At 34.9% G+C, this 17,392-nt stretch overlaps 1 protein-coding gene across 1 annotated transcript; it reads right to left on the reverse strand.

Annotated features, from left to right (window-relative positions):
- Window positions 1-14,481: 14,481 nt before the first annotated feature.
- LOC149498935 (protein HIRA-like) lies at window positions 14,482-17,359 on the reverse strand (the record flags this gene model as incomplete). The annotated part of the gene is given in 5 exon segments (XM_089722777.1): window positions 14,482-15,201; window positions 16,036-16,153; window positions 16,280-16,402; window positions 16,749-16,989; window positions 17,155-17,359. Coding segments are annotated over 5 exon segments (1,041 nt in total). The 3' UTR covers window positions 14,482-14,811.
- Between the last annotated feature and the right edge of the window lie 33 nt (window positions 17,360-17,392).

Consider the following 17,392-nt stretch of genomic DNA (forward strand, 5'->3'; position numbering starts at 1 on the left):
TATCACAAATCTGACTCACACTTAACAAGTTATAATGTAATCCTTCTACTAAGCATACATCTTCTATTAAAGGATTAGAACCTACCACACCAATACCAATGATTTTACCTTTTGCTTTGTCTCCAAAGCTTACCCTACCTCCCTTTTTCTTTTCTAATCTGGTGAACTTCTTTCTGTCACCAGTCATATTCCTAGAGCAAGCATTGTCCATGTACCACATTTCTGTTTTCAGCTCACTCCTTAGGCACACCTGAAAAGATCAAGCAGATTTAGGTACCCAACTCATATTGGGTCCTGGAGGGTTAGTGGTAACAGGTGCATTTAGCTTACTATGATTTCTCTTTCTATTGACATTTTGATATTCTTAAGTCACAACATTAGAAACAGCATTTTTCTTATTATAAACAAAATTCTGTTTAGAAATGCTATCATAGCTAGAACTTGTCTTTTCTTTAGAAAACGATTCTGAAATTGATTTTAGAATTCTAATCTCAATTTTCAAAGATTCATTTTCAGAATTCAGATTTTTACATTTTTCTCCAAGAAGCGTCAGATTTTCAGAAAATCGATTATTATTATTTTTGAGATCTTTGATTTCTGTGATGAGATCTTTGCATGTAATTTCTTGATAAAATGCTTCTTTTAAATGATTACTTTCAGACTTTAATTTTCTGAAATCTTCCTTTAGAACTTTATGCTTTCTAACCAGCTTTTCAAACTCATTGCAAAGATTACTGTAAGTATCTAGAAGATCATTTTCTGATTCAGGTTCAGAAATGTTTTCGCCGAAATCCCAAAACCCCGGAAGGATCCGAAAACATTTTTTTTATTTATTTTATTATTATTATTGTTTTGGAAAAAGGGTGATAAAAATCTTTTTGGATATGCTGTGCCGATAAATCGGTCTTATAAAACGTTTGAGTCGCCACCCATTATTTAGGCAATGGGACCGTTTCCAATTTTATTTTATGAAAGTGACTCCATTTAAACCCGATTTTATTCAAGGCCAAATTATTTGAAAAACTGGTCAGGCGTACCAAGTACGATTCTAGGTAAGGGAATTGGGTACGTCAGCCCGTTGCCCGGAAAACCGGCCTCTTTTAACCTACGATTTCTAATTGATTTTATTTTAGAAAAGCCAAATTATTTAATTAAACCCAACCCGAATAAATCAAACCGAGTTTCTATGTGGAAAATTAATTAATCGTCCCAATTAGGATCATTCATTGCATTCATAATAAATCAATCATCACTTTCACCATTCATCCACAATATAGCAAAAATAATTAAAAGACCCGCTCTTGCCTTATGGTTAAAGGCGGGCCACAAACCAGATTTAATAATATAATCAATAATAAACAATAAATAATAAATCCTAAAATCCCATAATCACAATAAATTAATTGATTTGGTTTGATTAAAGTATAATTTGACCATTAGTGATCATTTTCCGGATTAAGATTAAAAATCTACTTAATGACATAAAATTAAAATAAAGGTATTCTGGAACTTAAAGACAGTTGCGTCACGCAGCTGTTCTATGAAGAACAGTCGCGTGACGGAACTCCAAGTTACGCAACGAAACTGTTCGTGACTTTATTGAAATCCTCAGATGTATTGATTATTTATTCAAAGCATAATATTAAATAAACATGTAGAACAAAATAGAGACTGAGTACACGAACAATCGCGTCACGCGGGTGGTCCTAGTCCAAGTTAAGGTCTTTTGGACATGAACAGTTGCGTCACGCAGGTAGTAGCTGCGTGACGCAGCTGCTCTGGTCCGTAACTACCATTCAAACTACTCTTTTTTACGTGTTCTTTTTATTAACAATAGTTAAACTCAACTCAGAAAGGTCCAACAATGGGCAAAATTACATTTAACCAAAAACAAACCAACTATATACTATGAAAATGAGATTTTTAAGAAATAAAAGACTAGAAATGAAAAGGAGAGGTTAAAGTGGTTACCTAGCCCTCAGATTTGAGGATTGCATGCACTTGGATTAGCTTAGGGACGCTAGTTTACGATCCCAGAAGTATTGTTATAAAGTTTTTTCACAGAACAAACGTTTTTCTTTTTCCTTTTCTCTCTTTTCCTCTTCTTATATCTTTTTGTGTTTTTTTGATTTTAAACCTATATGTCTAATGGCTTGATCTTCCTCAAGATCACTCACTTGAGCTCTTGGGGAGAAACCCCAGCCATAAACTAAACAAAACTTAGTTTAAAACGTTGAGGTCTCGAGAAAATGAGAGCAAAAGTCCCCTTTTTTTAGCACAAAAAGTCGTATTTATATGAGTAGGGCAACAGAAAGAAGTTGCATCACGCAGGTAATAGCTGCGTGAAGCATCCGTAAGCTGCGTGACGCAGCTTACTTTTCGTACAGTTGCCGCGTATCCATACAAACAGTGCAGGCCGTTGCGCGGGCGCGCGCCAGAGGTGTCAGCCTGGTTTAGAGTTACGTGACGCAACTAAGAGTGCCGTCATGCAGGTGACAGCTGCGTGACGCAACCCTAACATGGGTCAGACTCCTTTGGGCCGGTTCGATTCAAATTTTGGTTTAAACACTTCTGGTTGACCGTGATACCTTATCCCTTGTCCTCATATCATCACTAGGTTAGGTGGGGGGCATAAAATTACGCGTCAACAAGAAATACTTACAGTGCTTTCTTCATACTTCTGGACCATTGCATTTGTTTCACTGAGTTCAGCTTCCTGTGTTGAAGTCAGAGTACTGATTTCTTTGGAGTCAGAATCGATAGTAGCCATTAGACAGATATTAGCAATTTCTTCTTGATCACTGTGGCTTCCAGAATTAGAATCATCTGAATCACTTCAAGCGGCTACGAAAGCCTACTTCAGCTTCTCTTTCATTGACTTCTTTTTCAATTTAGGACAATTAGACTTGATATGTCCAGGTTTGTTGCATTCATAACAAAACCACTTCAGAAGGTTCTTTCTTAGGTAAGTTGCCATTTTTGGGTGGAAAGTTCTTTTTGCTAAACTTTTTCTGTGGCCTTCCACTCTTTCTATAGAACTTTTTGAATCTTTTAGCAACAAGTACTAAATCATCACTATCAAGATCGGAAGAACTTTCTTCACTAGAATCTACTCTCAAAGCCAGTCCTTTCTTTTTCTTATCTTCTACAGTCAAAGAAGATTTCATTTCTTCAGAAACAAGGGCTCCTATAAGATAATCATAAGTGACGGGAGTCTCTTTGTAATTCATAACGGTTCCTATAGAATTCCATTTTTTGGGTAGAATTCTAAGGATTTTCTTAACAAGCTCATCTTCTGAAATTTCCTTACCGAGAGTTCTCAAAGGATTAACTATATTAGTAAATCTAGAATTTAACTCAGCAATAGTTTCTCCTTCCTTCATACTAAACATTTCAGATTCTCTCCAAAGGATATTTATTCTGGATTCCTTTACTCTATCTATACCCTCATAGGTAACTTTAAGTTTTTCCCATACCTCTGTCGTAGATTTTCATCCAGACACTTTGTTGTATTCTGTTGCATCTAAAGCACAATGAAGAATGTTGATAGCTTTTGCATTTATAGCAATATCATTCCAATCAGCATCTGTATATTCTTCTTCTGTTTTTCTAACAATCTCATCTCCTACAACTTTCATGGGAATACGAGAACCAGTGATAACATTCCTCCAGCAGTTTATATCAACTGATTTCATGAACTTCTCCATTCTAGTTTTCCAATAAGAGTAATTAGAACCATTGAACAAAGGACGTTTAGAAACAGATTGACCTTCTAACGAAGTAAGAGGAAGTGGGGTTGCCATGGGATCTTATCTCTTAAGCGATTAAGCTTCGGTAAGTCAAGAGCCAAGGCTCTGATACCACATTGTGGGTCCCGTATGAGTACGGCACAACCCAAGAGGGGGGTGAATTGGGTTTTCTAAAAATATTTTAGAATATCAAATTCTAAGTGCAACGGAAAAATATAGAACTTATGAGAATAGATTATGAATTAGAACTTCCTCACAATGTTCTATTTATAGAGAATAGAAAGACTATGCAAAGTGCCGCTATTAATTAGAACTGCTTCACAATGTCTTATTCAATATTAGAACTTCTTTATGATGGAAAGCTATAGAATTTAGAACTTCCTCATAAAGTTTAGAAAATCATATAAGACTGTGTGACAGACAGTTATTGAAATTAGAACTTCTTCACAGAGCCTTAACCAGGTTTAGAAAACAGATTAGAAACCCAAGTAGTGAAATATACTGTAAATAGAAGAACTGTTTAGAACTTGGTATATTCACTTATCAGAATTCCAGAGTTCTAATGTTCAGAAAAGATAAGACTTATTCCAGTTTTAGAACATCAAACCATTAACCAATTTAGCATTTCTAAAATATAAACAAGAGTGTAAGTCAAGCAGTATCAAGCGAAACTTCAGAAATCAAAAAGATCAACACAGTGATTTATAATGGTTCGGCACTAACTCGCGTACATCCACTCCCCAAGACTCATCTTGAGATCCTCAACTATGTTATCTCTTTTCAAGGGTAAGAGACAAACCAACAGTACAAGGCAATAGATCAACACCTAGATCTACCCTTTTATCCCACTAGATTTTCCAAAGGTTCTAGTTAACCTCAACCCTTTCTGTTTTTGGCAGAGTACAGAAACTCAATTCAAGACATTAGAATCTCACACAAAGAGGTTGCTTGATAACCTCTTTCACAATAGCTTCTAACCTAAGCTATTACACACAAGTTTATCAAATAAAAACATGTCTACTAAAGATTACAGAATCTAAATAGACAGAAAGAAATGCACATATAAGCACAGGAAAAACAGTTTATCAGATTAGAAAATCGTTTAGAACACAGAATCGTTTTTCAAAAGTAGTTAATCAAAATTCTTTTCTCTTTAAAGATAAAAACGTGAAGTGTAAAGAAGAAAAGAAAATGGGGGTAGAGAGTAAGTTTTGAGAGATAAAGGATGTGATCAATAGGTGAATACTCTTAAAACGAAAACTCTTTCTTCCTCATAGTTCAAAACGTGGAAGCTCCTTTTTATAGAGAGATATGTAGCTCTCGCTTTTGGAAAGAGAATATTTCATTTTGAAATCAGAATATCTTCTTTCCTTATTTAGAAGATATGAAAATCTTAGTTACCAAAAGTTTTATTTTATCGTTTTGGTAAGAGAATAGAAAATGATTTTTCTTCCCTTTAACATAAAGATTTTCCGAAGGCATTTTATTTGGAAAGTATTTTTTGAATAGATACTACTTACTAAAAACGAAAAGATACAATCTTTCTTCGTTTTAGATAAGAGAATAAATAAAAAACCTTTAGATCTTCAAAAATAATTTCCAAAAAAGAAAGTGTATGATTTATTACCAAAATCGCTAGAGACATAATCTCTTTAATTTTAGGTAATTAAATCATTTTGATTTTGAAAGTATATTTTCGAAAATAAAATTTTTGACGAAAGAATTTATTTTGAAAAATCTAATTTTTGAAAAATATTTTTGATGAGAGAAAAAATTAGTTTATGTGCTTATAGATGAATTTTCTCTCTATCCTACAATGTATCCTAAAAAAAACTCACCACTAGGGTCTTCAGATATCTTCACACACAATGTAGGACTTGCCTTATTCGTTTTCTTTCCATAAGAATTCTGCATAAAATAATATTAGCACAAATAATATAATTTAAATTTATTTATTTTTAATCATCAAAATCCCGAGATTAAATTTTGACCCTTGAGCCAACACGTTATCTGTAGTACATATGGCTAAAGGTAGAGCGGTTGATTCAGATGCACCCGTAGTGGTCCGCGTGAAGGTCGTGGCCGAGGACGCAGTACACATGGATGAGGAGGGACTATCCCTCCTCCTTCTTCTTTAAGTATGTCTGGGGCTTCATCTTCTGCTCAACCTCCCGTGTCGCCATCACTTTCTTCTATTCCTTCCTCTTCTACCCCACTTCCTGGACCAGCAGAGTCTTCACCAGCTTCACTATCACCTACTGCACCAGGTAATCATAATGTCATTTACTATCATTTCAGTTATATGTTAATTATTAATCTATATTGATAGCGTTTTTCACTTCTTTTGCAGCTTCATCGGAGCCATGTAACAAGCTCAGTTTGGTAGCGGGATAGTAAGTACTTATTTACTTTTTCCTTTGAACTTGGTTTTGTTCAGATTTTGATGCTTTCGTCTACTTATATTTCACTTATGTTTTTTTTTCTCAGCATATATCCATCCTCTTGAGCATCAAGGCAAATTATGAGGATAATCAAGCTACATCTCGATAAAGATCGATACACATGGAATGCCATACCACAAGAGGCGAGAGACTTTTATTGGGAAGAGTTTCAAGTACGATTTGGTTCAAGTTATATCTTCATTCAATGTACTTAGCAATCTGAATCTATGGGCCTTCACTTAATCTTTATTGAAATTTTATTTTTCATTTTTGCAGAAGCATTTCGTATGGGAAGAGGCTATTACGGCTATGCTAAAAGTGGCCTGGGAGAAATTGTGCACTCTACGGTATGCTAACTTCACCTATAGGATGCGAAAAAGCGGTAAGAAGCAGCATTGCATGTCTAGGCAATATGGGAGAGCTGGCAGAAGGCTTAGAATAATCCTGCATTCAAGAGAAAGTGTGAGCTATTTGCACGAAACAGGCGCAGTGAGACTGGCGGTGATGGACCAGGACCTTCCCAACACACAGGCGGATCAATATCTGCTATAGAGACATCTCGATTATTAGTGAGTCAATTATATACAGTTACAAAACTGATGTTTAATGAAATGACACCATATTAATATATCATGCATAAAAATTCATTACAAGCTGAAAAATATGGTCGTGAGCTCACACCGATGGAGGTGTTCATTTACACTCACACAAAGGACCACGATGGAAATACATTTGTCGAAAGACGTGTGTTGGGCATCAATGTAGGTAATAATGAAGAATATTTACATTTACTTTCTAGTCTTCTCTTATGTGTACAAGTTCAACATAATAAAGCTTGCAACTACATTGATTAATTAATTTGTTGCTTTCAGGAGAACTACAATACAGCCCGTGAGCGTGTTGTTTCTTCTCAGGCTAGATCTGAATCTGAGTCAGAAATTGATGAGCTGGCACTTTATCTAGAGGCCATAGGGGGCAAAAAGAAGAGGAAAGTATATGGCATCGGGTCTCAGGCATCACAGTTTTACTGCAGCTCAGCATTTGATGCTTCTGTAACCTGCTCACGGCCACAGCCCGACCACAGTGCTGAGAAGATTAGTGCCCGACCACAGTGCTGAGAAGATTAGTGCATTACGAGCTCGTGTTGATGAGCAGGAGAGACAGCTTGTAGAGCTTAGAGCGTATATCATCCGGATGTCCGGTCAGCATGGTGCTGGTACTTCTTCCTCTGATCCTCCGCCTACTACAGATCGACATGTTTCTACAGCTCTGCATCAGCCACTAGCGTCTCCTCTCGATCTCGATAAAGCAGAAGATATGTTGGTCACTCCTGCCAACACTACGAAACATCCAGCAGATACTCCTGCCGACGCTAGAACACTAGATCGTGCAAAGGACTGACCTCATAGATTTGATTTCGGACCTTCTTAGCTTTCATCGGATTTTTTTCATATTTTGTATAGTACATTACATTTACAATTTCATTCTTACATTGTTATTATGTTGTGATCTTGATAATGATGCTTGTGATTGTGATGTATATATATGTCGATTTTTGACAGGTGGAAAAAATTATGGTTTTTAATATTATTATTTTTTTTTTTTGCCTATAATCATATTTTGTGACCGACTAGCGACCAAACTGTAACAAAATTATAACCGTTAAATTTTAATTTGTGACAGATCACCAACCAATCACTTTCAGAATTTGCAACCACTTTTCATAATTGCAACACATTTTCTGCAACCAATTTGAGACAAGCTTCCAGAAGGAAAACACGACGAAAATTAGCGATGGATATTTAAAATTTTGCGACCGATTAGTCGATCGCTAATTTGCGACCGCTTAGTCATTCGATCGCAAAATTATTTGCGACGAGCACTTTTACGATCGATTAATGTCTGTCGCAAATCGATTGCTGAGTCCATTTAGCGACCGATTTCTTCAATCACAATTTAGCGATTTTTTTTTAGTGGTGTACATTGAGCAACCAAAGGGGTATGTAAGGAAGGGAAGTGAGCATAAAGTGTACAAGCTGCACAACGCCCTTTACGGCGTCAAATAGGCTCTAAGAGCTTCGTTTAGTCAAATTGAGTCTCATTTCATTGAAGAAGGTTTCAAGAAGTGTCCAAATGAGCAAACATTGTTCACTAAGAGAAACAGTGAAGGTAAACTGCTAATTGTTAGCATATACGTGGATGACTTAATTTATACCGACGAAGATAAAGGCATGATGGTTGACTTCAAGAATTCCATGATGAAAGCCTTTGATATGACTGACTTCGGGAAGATAAGGTTCTTCCTTGGAATTGAGGTGTTGCAGAAACCAGAAGGGATTTTCGTCTGTCAAAAGAAATATGCTAATGATGTGTTGAAGCGGTTCAGAATGTCAGAAAGCAAACCTGTAAGTAGTCCAATTGTTCCGGGTTTCAAAATAAATAGGGATGCTAATGGAATTTCTGTGGATGACACCTTCTACAAGCAAATTGTTAGAAGCTTAATGTATCTTACAGCTACATGTCCAGATCATGTTTAGTGTGAACTTAATCAACAGGTACATGTCAAAACCCACTAAATTACATTTGCAAGCTGCTAAGAGAATTCTGCGTTACTTGAAAGGAAGTACTAGTCATGGTATTTTCTATAAGAAAGGAGGGGAAGAAGATTTGATTGTTTTCACAGACTTAGATTATGCTAGTGATGAAGAAGATTCCAAAAGCACATCAGGTTATGTTTTCTTATTGAGTTCAGGTGTTGTGTCTTGGATGTCAAAAAAACAGCAGATTGTTACACTTTCAACCATCAAAGCAGAGTTTGTGGCAGCTGCTGCTTGTGCATGTTAGGCTGTATGGATGACAAGGGTTTTTAAAAATTTGGGTCATGTTCAACAAGGAAGCACCACCATCATGTGTGATAATACCTCTGCAATTAAACTCTCAAAAAATACAAGAAGCAAGCATATCAGGGTGCGTTTTCATTTCTTGAGAGATCTTGTAAAAAATGAAAAAATTAAGTTAGTTCATTGTGGAACTCAAGAGCAAGTAGCAGATGTGATGACCAAGACACTAAACTTCGAAGCTTTTCAGAACTCAAAGAGAAGATGGGAATGTGTGATCTCACTGATATAAACCAACTGCAGTTTGCTACTAGTTTAAGGGAGGGATTGAAAGGATCTTTTTCTGTTGTTGATTATTCTCTGACCATTAAGAGAGCACTTACAGACAAAAGGCCAGAGTGAAGAAACGTAGATCTGCTGTTACGGTGAGAAACAAATTGTCCTAACGAGGTAACCCATAACATAGATCTGCCGTTATGGATCAAGGTACGCTTCCGATTATTGTATATTCTTGTCAAACAAATTCTATGAACAATAGATCTAGGCTATATTAAAGTTTATTCAACATGTGGTATCAGAGCCTGTACTTGTTCTAGATTTGTTTGATAGTGTTTTGTTTGGGTTAATTAATGAAAATTAATTTCGTATTGTGAACCACGTAAAGTGAATGTGCAAGAGATTCAGATTGAAAATCCAACTCAGATGGATTTTCCTAATGTCTCTTCTTCAGTTGTTGTTCCACTTGTTGTATCACGGTTTAACAACATGGTTGAACAACAAAACAACATTCCGAACCCACAAAATGACCATACAAATGATGAACCAGCAAATAATGAACAATTCACGAATGATCAAGTGGTTTCACAAGAAATAGCATTACGGAGGTCACAAAGGCAAAGAAGGCCAGCTATTTCTAGTGATTATGTGGTTTACTCACTTGAGCATGAATGTGAATTGAGCATTGATAAGGATCCAGTCTCTTTTCAGAAAGCCATGGAATGTGATAATTCTGAAAAGTGGTTTAATGCCATGAAGGAAGAAATGCAATCAATGAGTGACAATCAAGTCTGGGATTTAGTCGAGTTGCCTGAGGGGTCAAAACAAGTTGGTTGTAAATGGGTTTTTAAGACCAAATAGGACTCTAAGGGCAACATTGAAAGATATAAGGCCAGACTTGTTGCTAAAGGTTACACTCAGAAGGATGGCATTGATTATAAAGAGACCTTTTCTCCAGTTTCCAAAAATGACTCTTTAAGAATTATTTTGGCTTTGGTGGCTCATTATGATCTAGAGCTTCACCAAATGGATGTAAAGACAGCCTTTCTTAATGGTGACTTAGAGGAGGAAGTATATATGGACCAACCAGAGGGGTTTGTGGTCATAGGAAAGGAAAACTTGGTGTGTAAGTTAAAGAAGTCAATATATGGACTGAAGCAAGCTTCCCGTCAATGGTATCTTAAGTTCAATAATACCATCACTTCATATGGTTTTATAGAAAACATTGTTGATCGGTGTATTTATATGAAGGTCAGTGGGAGCAAGCTCATTATGTTAGTCCTATATGTTGAAGACATTCTTCTTGCTGCGAATGATGTTGGGTTGTTGCATGATGTAAAGAGTTTTCTCTCTAAGAACTTTGAAATGAAAGATATGGGAGAGGCATCCTTTGTGATTGGAATAGAAATATTCCGTGATAGATCACAAGGACTGTTAGGATTGTCTCAAAGAGCTTACATTGATAAGGTATTAGAGAGATTCAGAATGGAAAAATGCTCCGCGGGAATAGTTCCAATTCAGAAAGGAGATAGGTTCAGCAAAATGCAATGTCCTAAAAATGATTTGGAACGTAAAGAGATGGAGTTTATTCCATATGTGTCAATGGTTGGGAGCTTAATGTATGTTCAGACATGTACTCGACCGGATATTAGTTTCGCTGTAGGAATGTTAGGGCGATATCAAAGTAATCCCGGGATGGACCATTGGAAAGCTGCAAAGAAAGTACTTAAGTATTTACAAGGCACTAAGGATCATATACTCACTTATAGAAAGTCCAGCCATCTAGAACTGGTGGGATACTCGGATTCAGACTATGCCAGTTGTGTAGATTCAAGAAAGTCTACATTTGGCTACTTGTTTCTTCTAGCCGGAGGAGCAGTATCGTGGAAAAGTGGAAAGCAGTCTGTCATTGCTACTTCCACTATGAAGGCTGAATTTGTGGCATGCTTTGAGGCCACTGTTCATGCATTGTGGTTGCGGAACTTTGTCTCAGGTCTAGGCATTGTCGACAGTATAACTAGACCGTTGAGAATTTACTATGATAATTCCGCAGCTGTCTTCTTCTCTAAGAATGATAGGTACTCTAAGGGTGCAAAGCACATGGATTTAAAGTACCTATCTGTGAAAGAAGAAGTGCAAAAACACAAAGTGTCAATTGAGCATATCGATACTGATCTGATGATAGCGGATCCGCTAACTAAAGGCTTACCGCCCAAAATCTTCACTGGCCATATTGATAGGATGGGCATTATAGAAAAGTCCTTGTTAGCATGATGTTTAAACTTATATATATATATATATATATATATATATATATATATATATATATATATACATATGGTTGTTTTGCTCATATTATCGTGACACTTGGAAATTCAATTAAAGATGTGTTTTGCTTATTTATGCGTTATCCACATTATAGATGTATACAATAATGGTTTGAGTGAGATAACAATAACAGTTGATTGTAACAATGTATTGATTGTTGAATAGTTTCTCCACTAAAATTTTATGAATTGAAGTGGTCTGTGATATATGGAAGGAATCATGTCGTTCAATGACTTGTGACCGCCATAATCCGATCATCTTAATTCAAATTAAGGTAAACATGATAGACTCAAGAAATGCACATGGGCTAAGTGGGAGATTGTTAGATTATTTTAATAATCTGAATGTAGCCCATGTAATTAAAGGGTTGGTTCTAATTAAGGTGGCCAAAGATGATGGTTATTGGGCTCAATAGATAAGAGCCAGTTAGGGTTTAATACCCTTTCTCTGCCTTATAAAAGATAAAGGAATCAACAGATTAGGGTTAACACAGAAACAAGAGAGTGTGACGGCTCCTTCAAACACATACGAAAATAGTTTGTTTGAGAGAGCTCATAAAAGAAACTCCCGCAGCTGTTAATTATTCTCTGACTATTAAGAGAGCACTTATGGACAAAAGGCCAGAGTGAAGAAACGTAGATCTGCTGTTACGGTGAGAATCGAAATGTCCCAATGAGGTAACCCATAACATAGATCTGCCGTTATGGATCAAGGTACGCTTCCGATTATTATATATTCTTGTCAAACAAATTCTATGAACAATAGATCTGGGCTATATTAAAGTTTATTCAACATTCACTACAAAGCTTCATGAATTGAAGACTTTCTTTAATTATAGACCTCCTGAAATTGTAGACCTTTCTAAGACACAAAGCTTCCAAATGTAATGAAGGCTCTCCACAATCCACATCAGATGTATTTTTCAGCTACATTTTTGTCACATCAATTATTTTATGCCATCCACTAAAGTATTTAAATTACTACCTATTGACTGTTACTTAATTGTCAACGCATATTGGACTTTCGACTTCGATCTCCATTAAACACACTTGCAGAGAGAAGCAAACAGCCTTAACTGTGACTAAGTCTCGAATTGGATTAGCCGATCCTGATAATAGGATCCAGATACCGGTGGTCTATACAAAAAAATAGTATTTAAATAACTTTTTAATTGGAGAGATTGAAGATGTAATAAACGCATCAATTATGACGTAGATTTAAACTCTTTTCAAATACATGTTATGTTAAATTTTTTTCTTTATTAAATTTATAATTATTTTATACGGTATTAAAATTTGAGAATTTTTTTATTTTCTTTTAACAATTTTTTAACTCTTCCCCGCCATTCAAATTTTCTTATCTGGAGTTGAATTCTTTTATTGTATTACTTATTTAATTGAATTTAGATTTAACAAAATACTAATATAACTAGTTATATTAAACTATCTTTTTTATTCAACCGATCTTTAAAAATATGTTTGTCAATCTATAAATTTAAAATTTAATAGAGTTATTTTCAATAGTCCCAGTATTCCTTTTTCCATCCTCACTTTCTATATATTATAGATTATTCAAGTATTTCATCAAATTTGAAAAAAAATTAAAATAAAATATTGAAAATCATAAAAACAAAAAAAAATATTAAATAATGAAATAACACCCAAAAGAAATATCTCATTTTCCTATCTCTATATTCTATCCTTCTAATTTTTCTTTTTTTAAATTAAACAAAAAAAAAACTAAAACAACTGATTTCACACTACTATATCTTTCATCTATGATTAAAAACCCTGATTGAAATAAGAATGATTACTAGTTGACAATATCTTCCTAATTTAAGATGTTAAAAATCTTTATAATTGTTAGAATCTCAAATTAGTTAATTTAAGATTAATTCTAAATTTTTTATCTTTTCAGTAATAATAATTTTTTTTAATTGACATTATTATTAGTTTAAAATTATCTGAGTGTTTCAGTATACAGATAAATTTCATTTTTAATTTGTAAATAACATCGTTGCACATTATAATATTATATCTATGTCTATATCTATATCCACATTATAATATCTATATCTATATCTATATCCAGATACTTCATGACTCGAAGTACCACTTAACATATAATTTGAGATATGCTCAATACCATAATCATTTACATGTAACATCATTAATTTATATCATATACTGATAAGTATATTATATTTTTCCCAAAAAAAAAAAAAAATTCTAAAGTGCAATATATGAGAACATTCATAAACTAAACCTCCCATATAATGCCACATTAATAATACTTCTTTAATAAATAAAAAATAAATCATAATTATTTTAAAAATTTTAAAATTTATATTAACAAATATACAATATACAATATACAAAATACAAAAGCCAAAAGTTAGTAAAATAAAGAAAAAAAAAACAGAAGACAAAAAGGCAAGGCTTGTACGCACAACCAATGTGTAAAAAAATTCATGCGCCCATCCATTACGCTAAAACTAAAAAATAAATTTGGCAAACATAAAAATCCATTCAAAAAGCATTGCTGCAATAGAAGAGCAGGTTTTTGCTGCTAAGCCTAAAAAACATACATTAAAAGAAAAAGGAGATACCCCGTTGCAATATTCAGACCTGACAAAACCAAGAACTCAAAGAATATGCACACAAGTTCAGGACAAGTGTATGTTAAGCCTCTTCTGAATTGAGTCAACCCAAACCTAGACATTCAGAAAGGTCTCTAGATAAACGTAATATTCAGCCTGACAACAGAACCTACCATTTCTCAAGTTAGGCAGATGAACATAATATACAGCCTGACAACAGAACCTATCATTTCTCAAGTTAGATGAGGACGAGCACTCGAAAGATCTAATTCGTATTTATGCGTAATATTGTACAAGAAAATAACATTCACCATGTTGATTACAAAAGCTATAAGTAAGGACATTCAAAATCTCTACTCAACAATGAGAATCTTTTTGTTACATACACGTGCAGCTTCAAAGAATCATTAAAGAGAAAGCTCTCATTGCAAATACCTTGAAGAGTCACTGGGCATGAAGTGGTGTAGGGGGCATGAACTGAATTAACCTTAACATGCACCTCGATCCACTTTCAGCAATATCACATGTTAGCCTGCTAATGTTTTTATAAGACTACTGGTATTAGTTAGAATGTGAAGAATTCAAGGACCTGTATCTGCAGCTGGCGAGTCTGGAATAACTTGATCAGTCAATATTGGATCTGAGTCTACTTGAGCAATTGCTAATGGAGTAGGATTGACTTCGTTTATTCTCATTGGTGCAGAACCCGTGTGATCTGTTGCTGGTTCGGCAGATATCTTTTGTGGTGAGGCACAGTTCTTTGGATCTGTTGCTGACTGGTCTACGTCCATTTGATTAGTTGCTGGTTTTGACAATTTTTCTCTTGGTGAATTTTTTGGGTCAAGATTAGCTTCATTGCTTTCAAATTCAGAAAGAAGATCCATAAACTCATTGAGTACTCGCTGGACCTTTCTATTTGATGCCATTGATGGAAGAATATCTTCTCTCAAGAGTTTGTGTTTTTTCATTCCCTGCATAGTTCCAGACAGGTGACAAAAACATCACTTCATCACATGTTGCATAGTTCCATACGAAAAATAAGCAGGGCATATATAAGAAGGGACAAATAAAGATTAAATGCATGCCTGAAAAAAAGTGGTGTTTAAAATAAATAAATAATAAATAATAAAGGAATAAACTTAACAAAAACTTGTCAAAAATAAAAGAATAAGATTGCATGTGTAATACTTCTTACTTCATAACTGGTCATTTACTAGTGCAACATGTGAAGTTTTATTCTGTTTCATTATATTTATTATGACATAATTTTAAAAAGGAATATCTAAACTGATATCAAATATAGTAGATATTATAAAATCAAAATAATGTTTGTACTTCATTTGAATTTTTAATAAAATTAATTGAATTTTTTTCTCCTAGTAATTTGCAAAATAATTGAGAAAGAAAACCCTCAAATACGGGTTGTAATCGTATTAATGTAAGTCTTACTTTCCCATATGTATAGGTAGTTCACCAGATATTATTGATCCACAATAAAACATTTCATAATTTGAATGATCTAGGTCCATTTGATGAGAGATCTTGACAAATTGGAAAAGGACACTTAAACAAATGATTAGCCCGTTTAATTGAATTAAAATGGCCAATTAAGAGTGTCATAAGTCAATATCTTATAATACACTCTCTGCTAGAGGCATAATATTAACAATGTATAACTTTTCACATGATCATTATGCTAAGTAATAAGAATAGTAGGAAAAGAAGAATTGTGTAATTGACCATCTTAAGATTCATATTCTGACTAATATGGGATCACAAGCATACAGATGTAAAGAAAGCCTTACAAGCACATAAGGATCCCAGGCCAAATTCTGTGTATCTGAAGATGTGGATTCAGCCATCCCAGTGGGAGGTCCAAGAAAACTTTCACATACCTCTCGCAAACGAGATTCGTCTGCTTCTCTGCAAATGAGATTCAACTACTTGTTACTTTACTACACAATGATATAGAGATGCCAGTTGCCAGGTACTTTGCATGAATACTGCAACAATGGAAAATTTGAAAAAACAAAATGTTCAGATAAAAACCTCGCTAGGAAGCGTATGTAAGACAGAAGGCACTGGCGATATTCATTTGGGGACTTCAAAACCAAAGAGGATGCTAACTGAGACTCCAAATGAGCCCGTGTCTGCACTCCATCATCTGTCACCCTGAGAAAACACATGATAACAGGTCAAATCATCCACAAATATGAACCTAAAGAGATACTATCCATAAGCAGAGACATCACGAAGGACTAATTAGAATTTTCGGAATTAACCAACAAACAATAATGAATCACGATAATTTCAATAGTCATGGAAAAAATCACACAAACAGGACAAAGAGAATAAATCAGCTACAATTCAATCTTTATGCAATAAATTCAGCAGTAAGTAGCAGTAAAGAATAATTTTAGCAACGCTTCTATGCTAATATTTCTCCTTAGCATGCTGAAAGTTATGAAACCTACAAATTCTTAAAAAAATCCAACAAAATTCATCAATGGAAGAATACCTGCTCCAACCTGGCTTTCTGGCCAAATATTTTCTAACATCCACCTGCAATGCAGCAAGCTCACCACTCTGAATTGAACCAAGATTCCAAGAGCTAGCAAAATTTGATGCAGGGAAGCAGTCATCTGCCACCCTCAGCCAACACATAAGATTCATGTCAAACAGGAAGGCATGGCGTGTAGCCAAAACAACAAGGGGAGAACCAGATTTCGATAACTTTGCAGATATAACTTTGATTGTTCCTGAAAGAGCAATTAAAATAATCAGCCAAATCATAGGGACAGATGTCGGAAAATGTACACAAAATAGACAGCACAATTAACAAGATATTGTAAGGCTGTCAGCCTACTATAATAAGAACAATAATATACTAGATGTGAAGCAGATGGTTTTACGAGATATCTAACCTTTTGCACACGAGTTTGGATCTGAAGCAATTAGGGAAGCCAAAGAGTCCTGAAGAAGACAGTTGCGGTTGAGTAGATCCCATACATACAACGATCCCTTCCTTGTGACCAATAACAACTTCCAACACTCATCACAGTCTACAAAGGTTGCTGCAGATCCCATCATCATGGTTGGCAAGCCACGTCGCCCACACTTTGTGTAAACCTTCAAATGTGGAACAAAAAGGTTATTCCACAG

Source organism: Jatropha curcas, chromosome 1 (assembly GCF_041381405.1).
Source record: "Jatropha curcas cultivar XTBG-Jc1 chromosome 1, XTBG_Jcur_1.0, whole genome shotgun sequence".
Classification (NCBI taxonomy): domain Eukaryota; kingdom Viridiplantae; phylum Streptophyta; class Magnoliopsida; order Malpighiales; family Euphorbiaceae; genus Jatropha; species Jatropha curcas.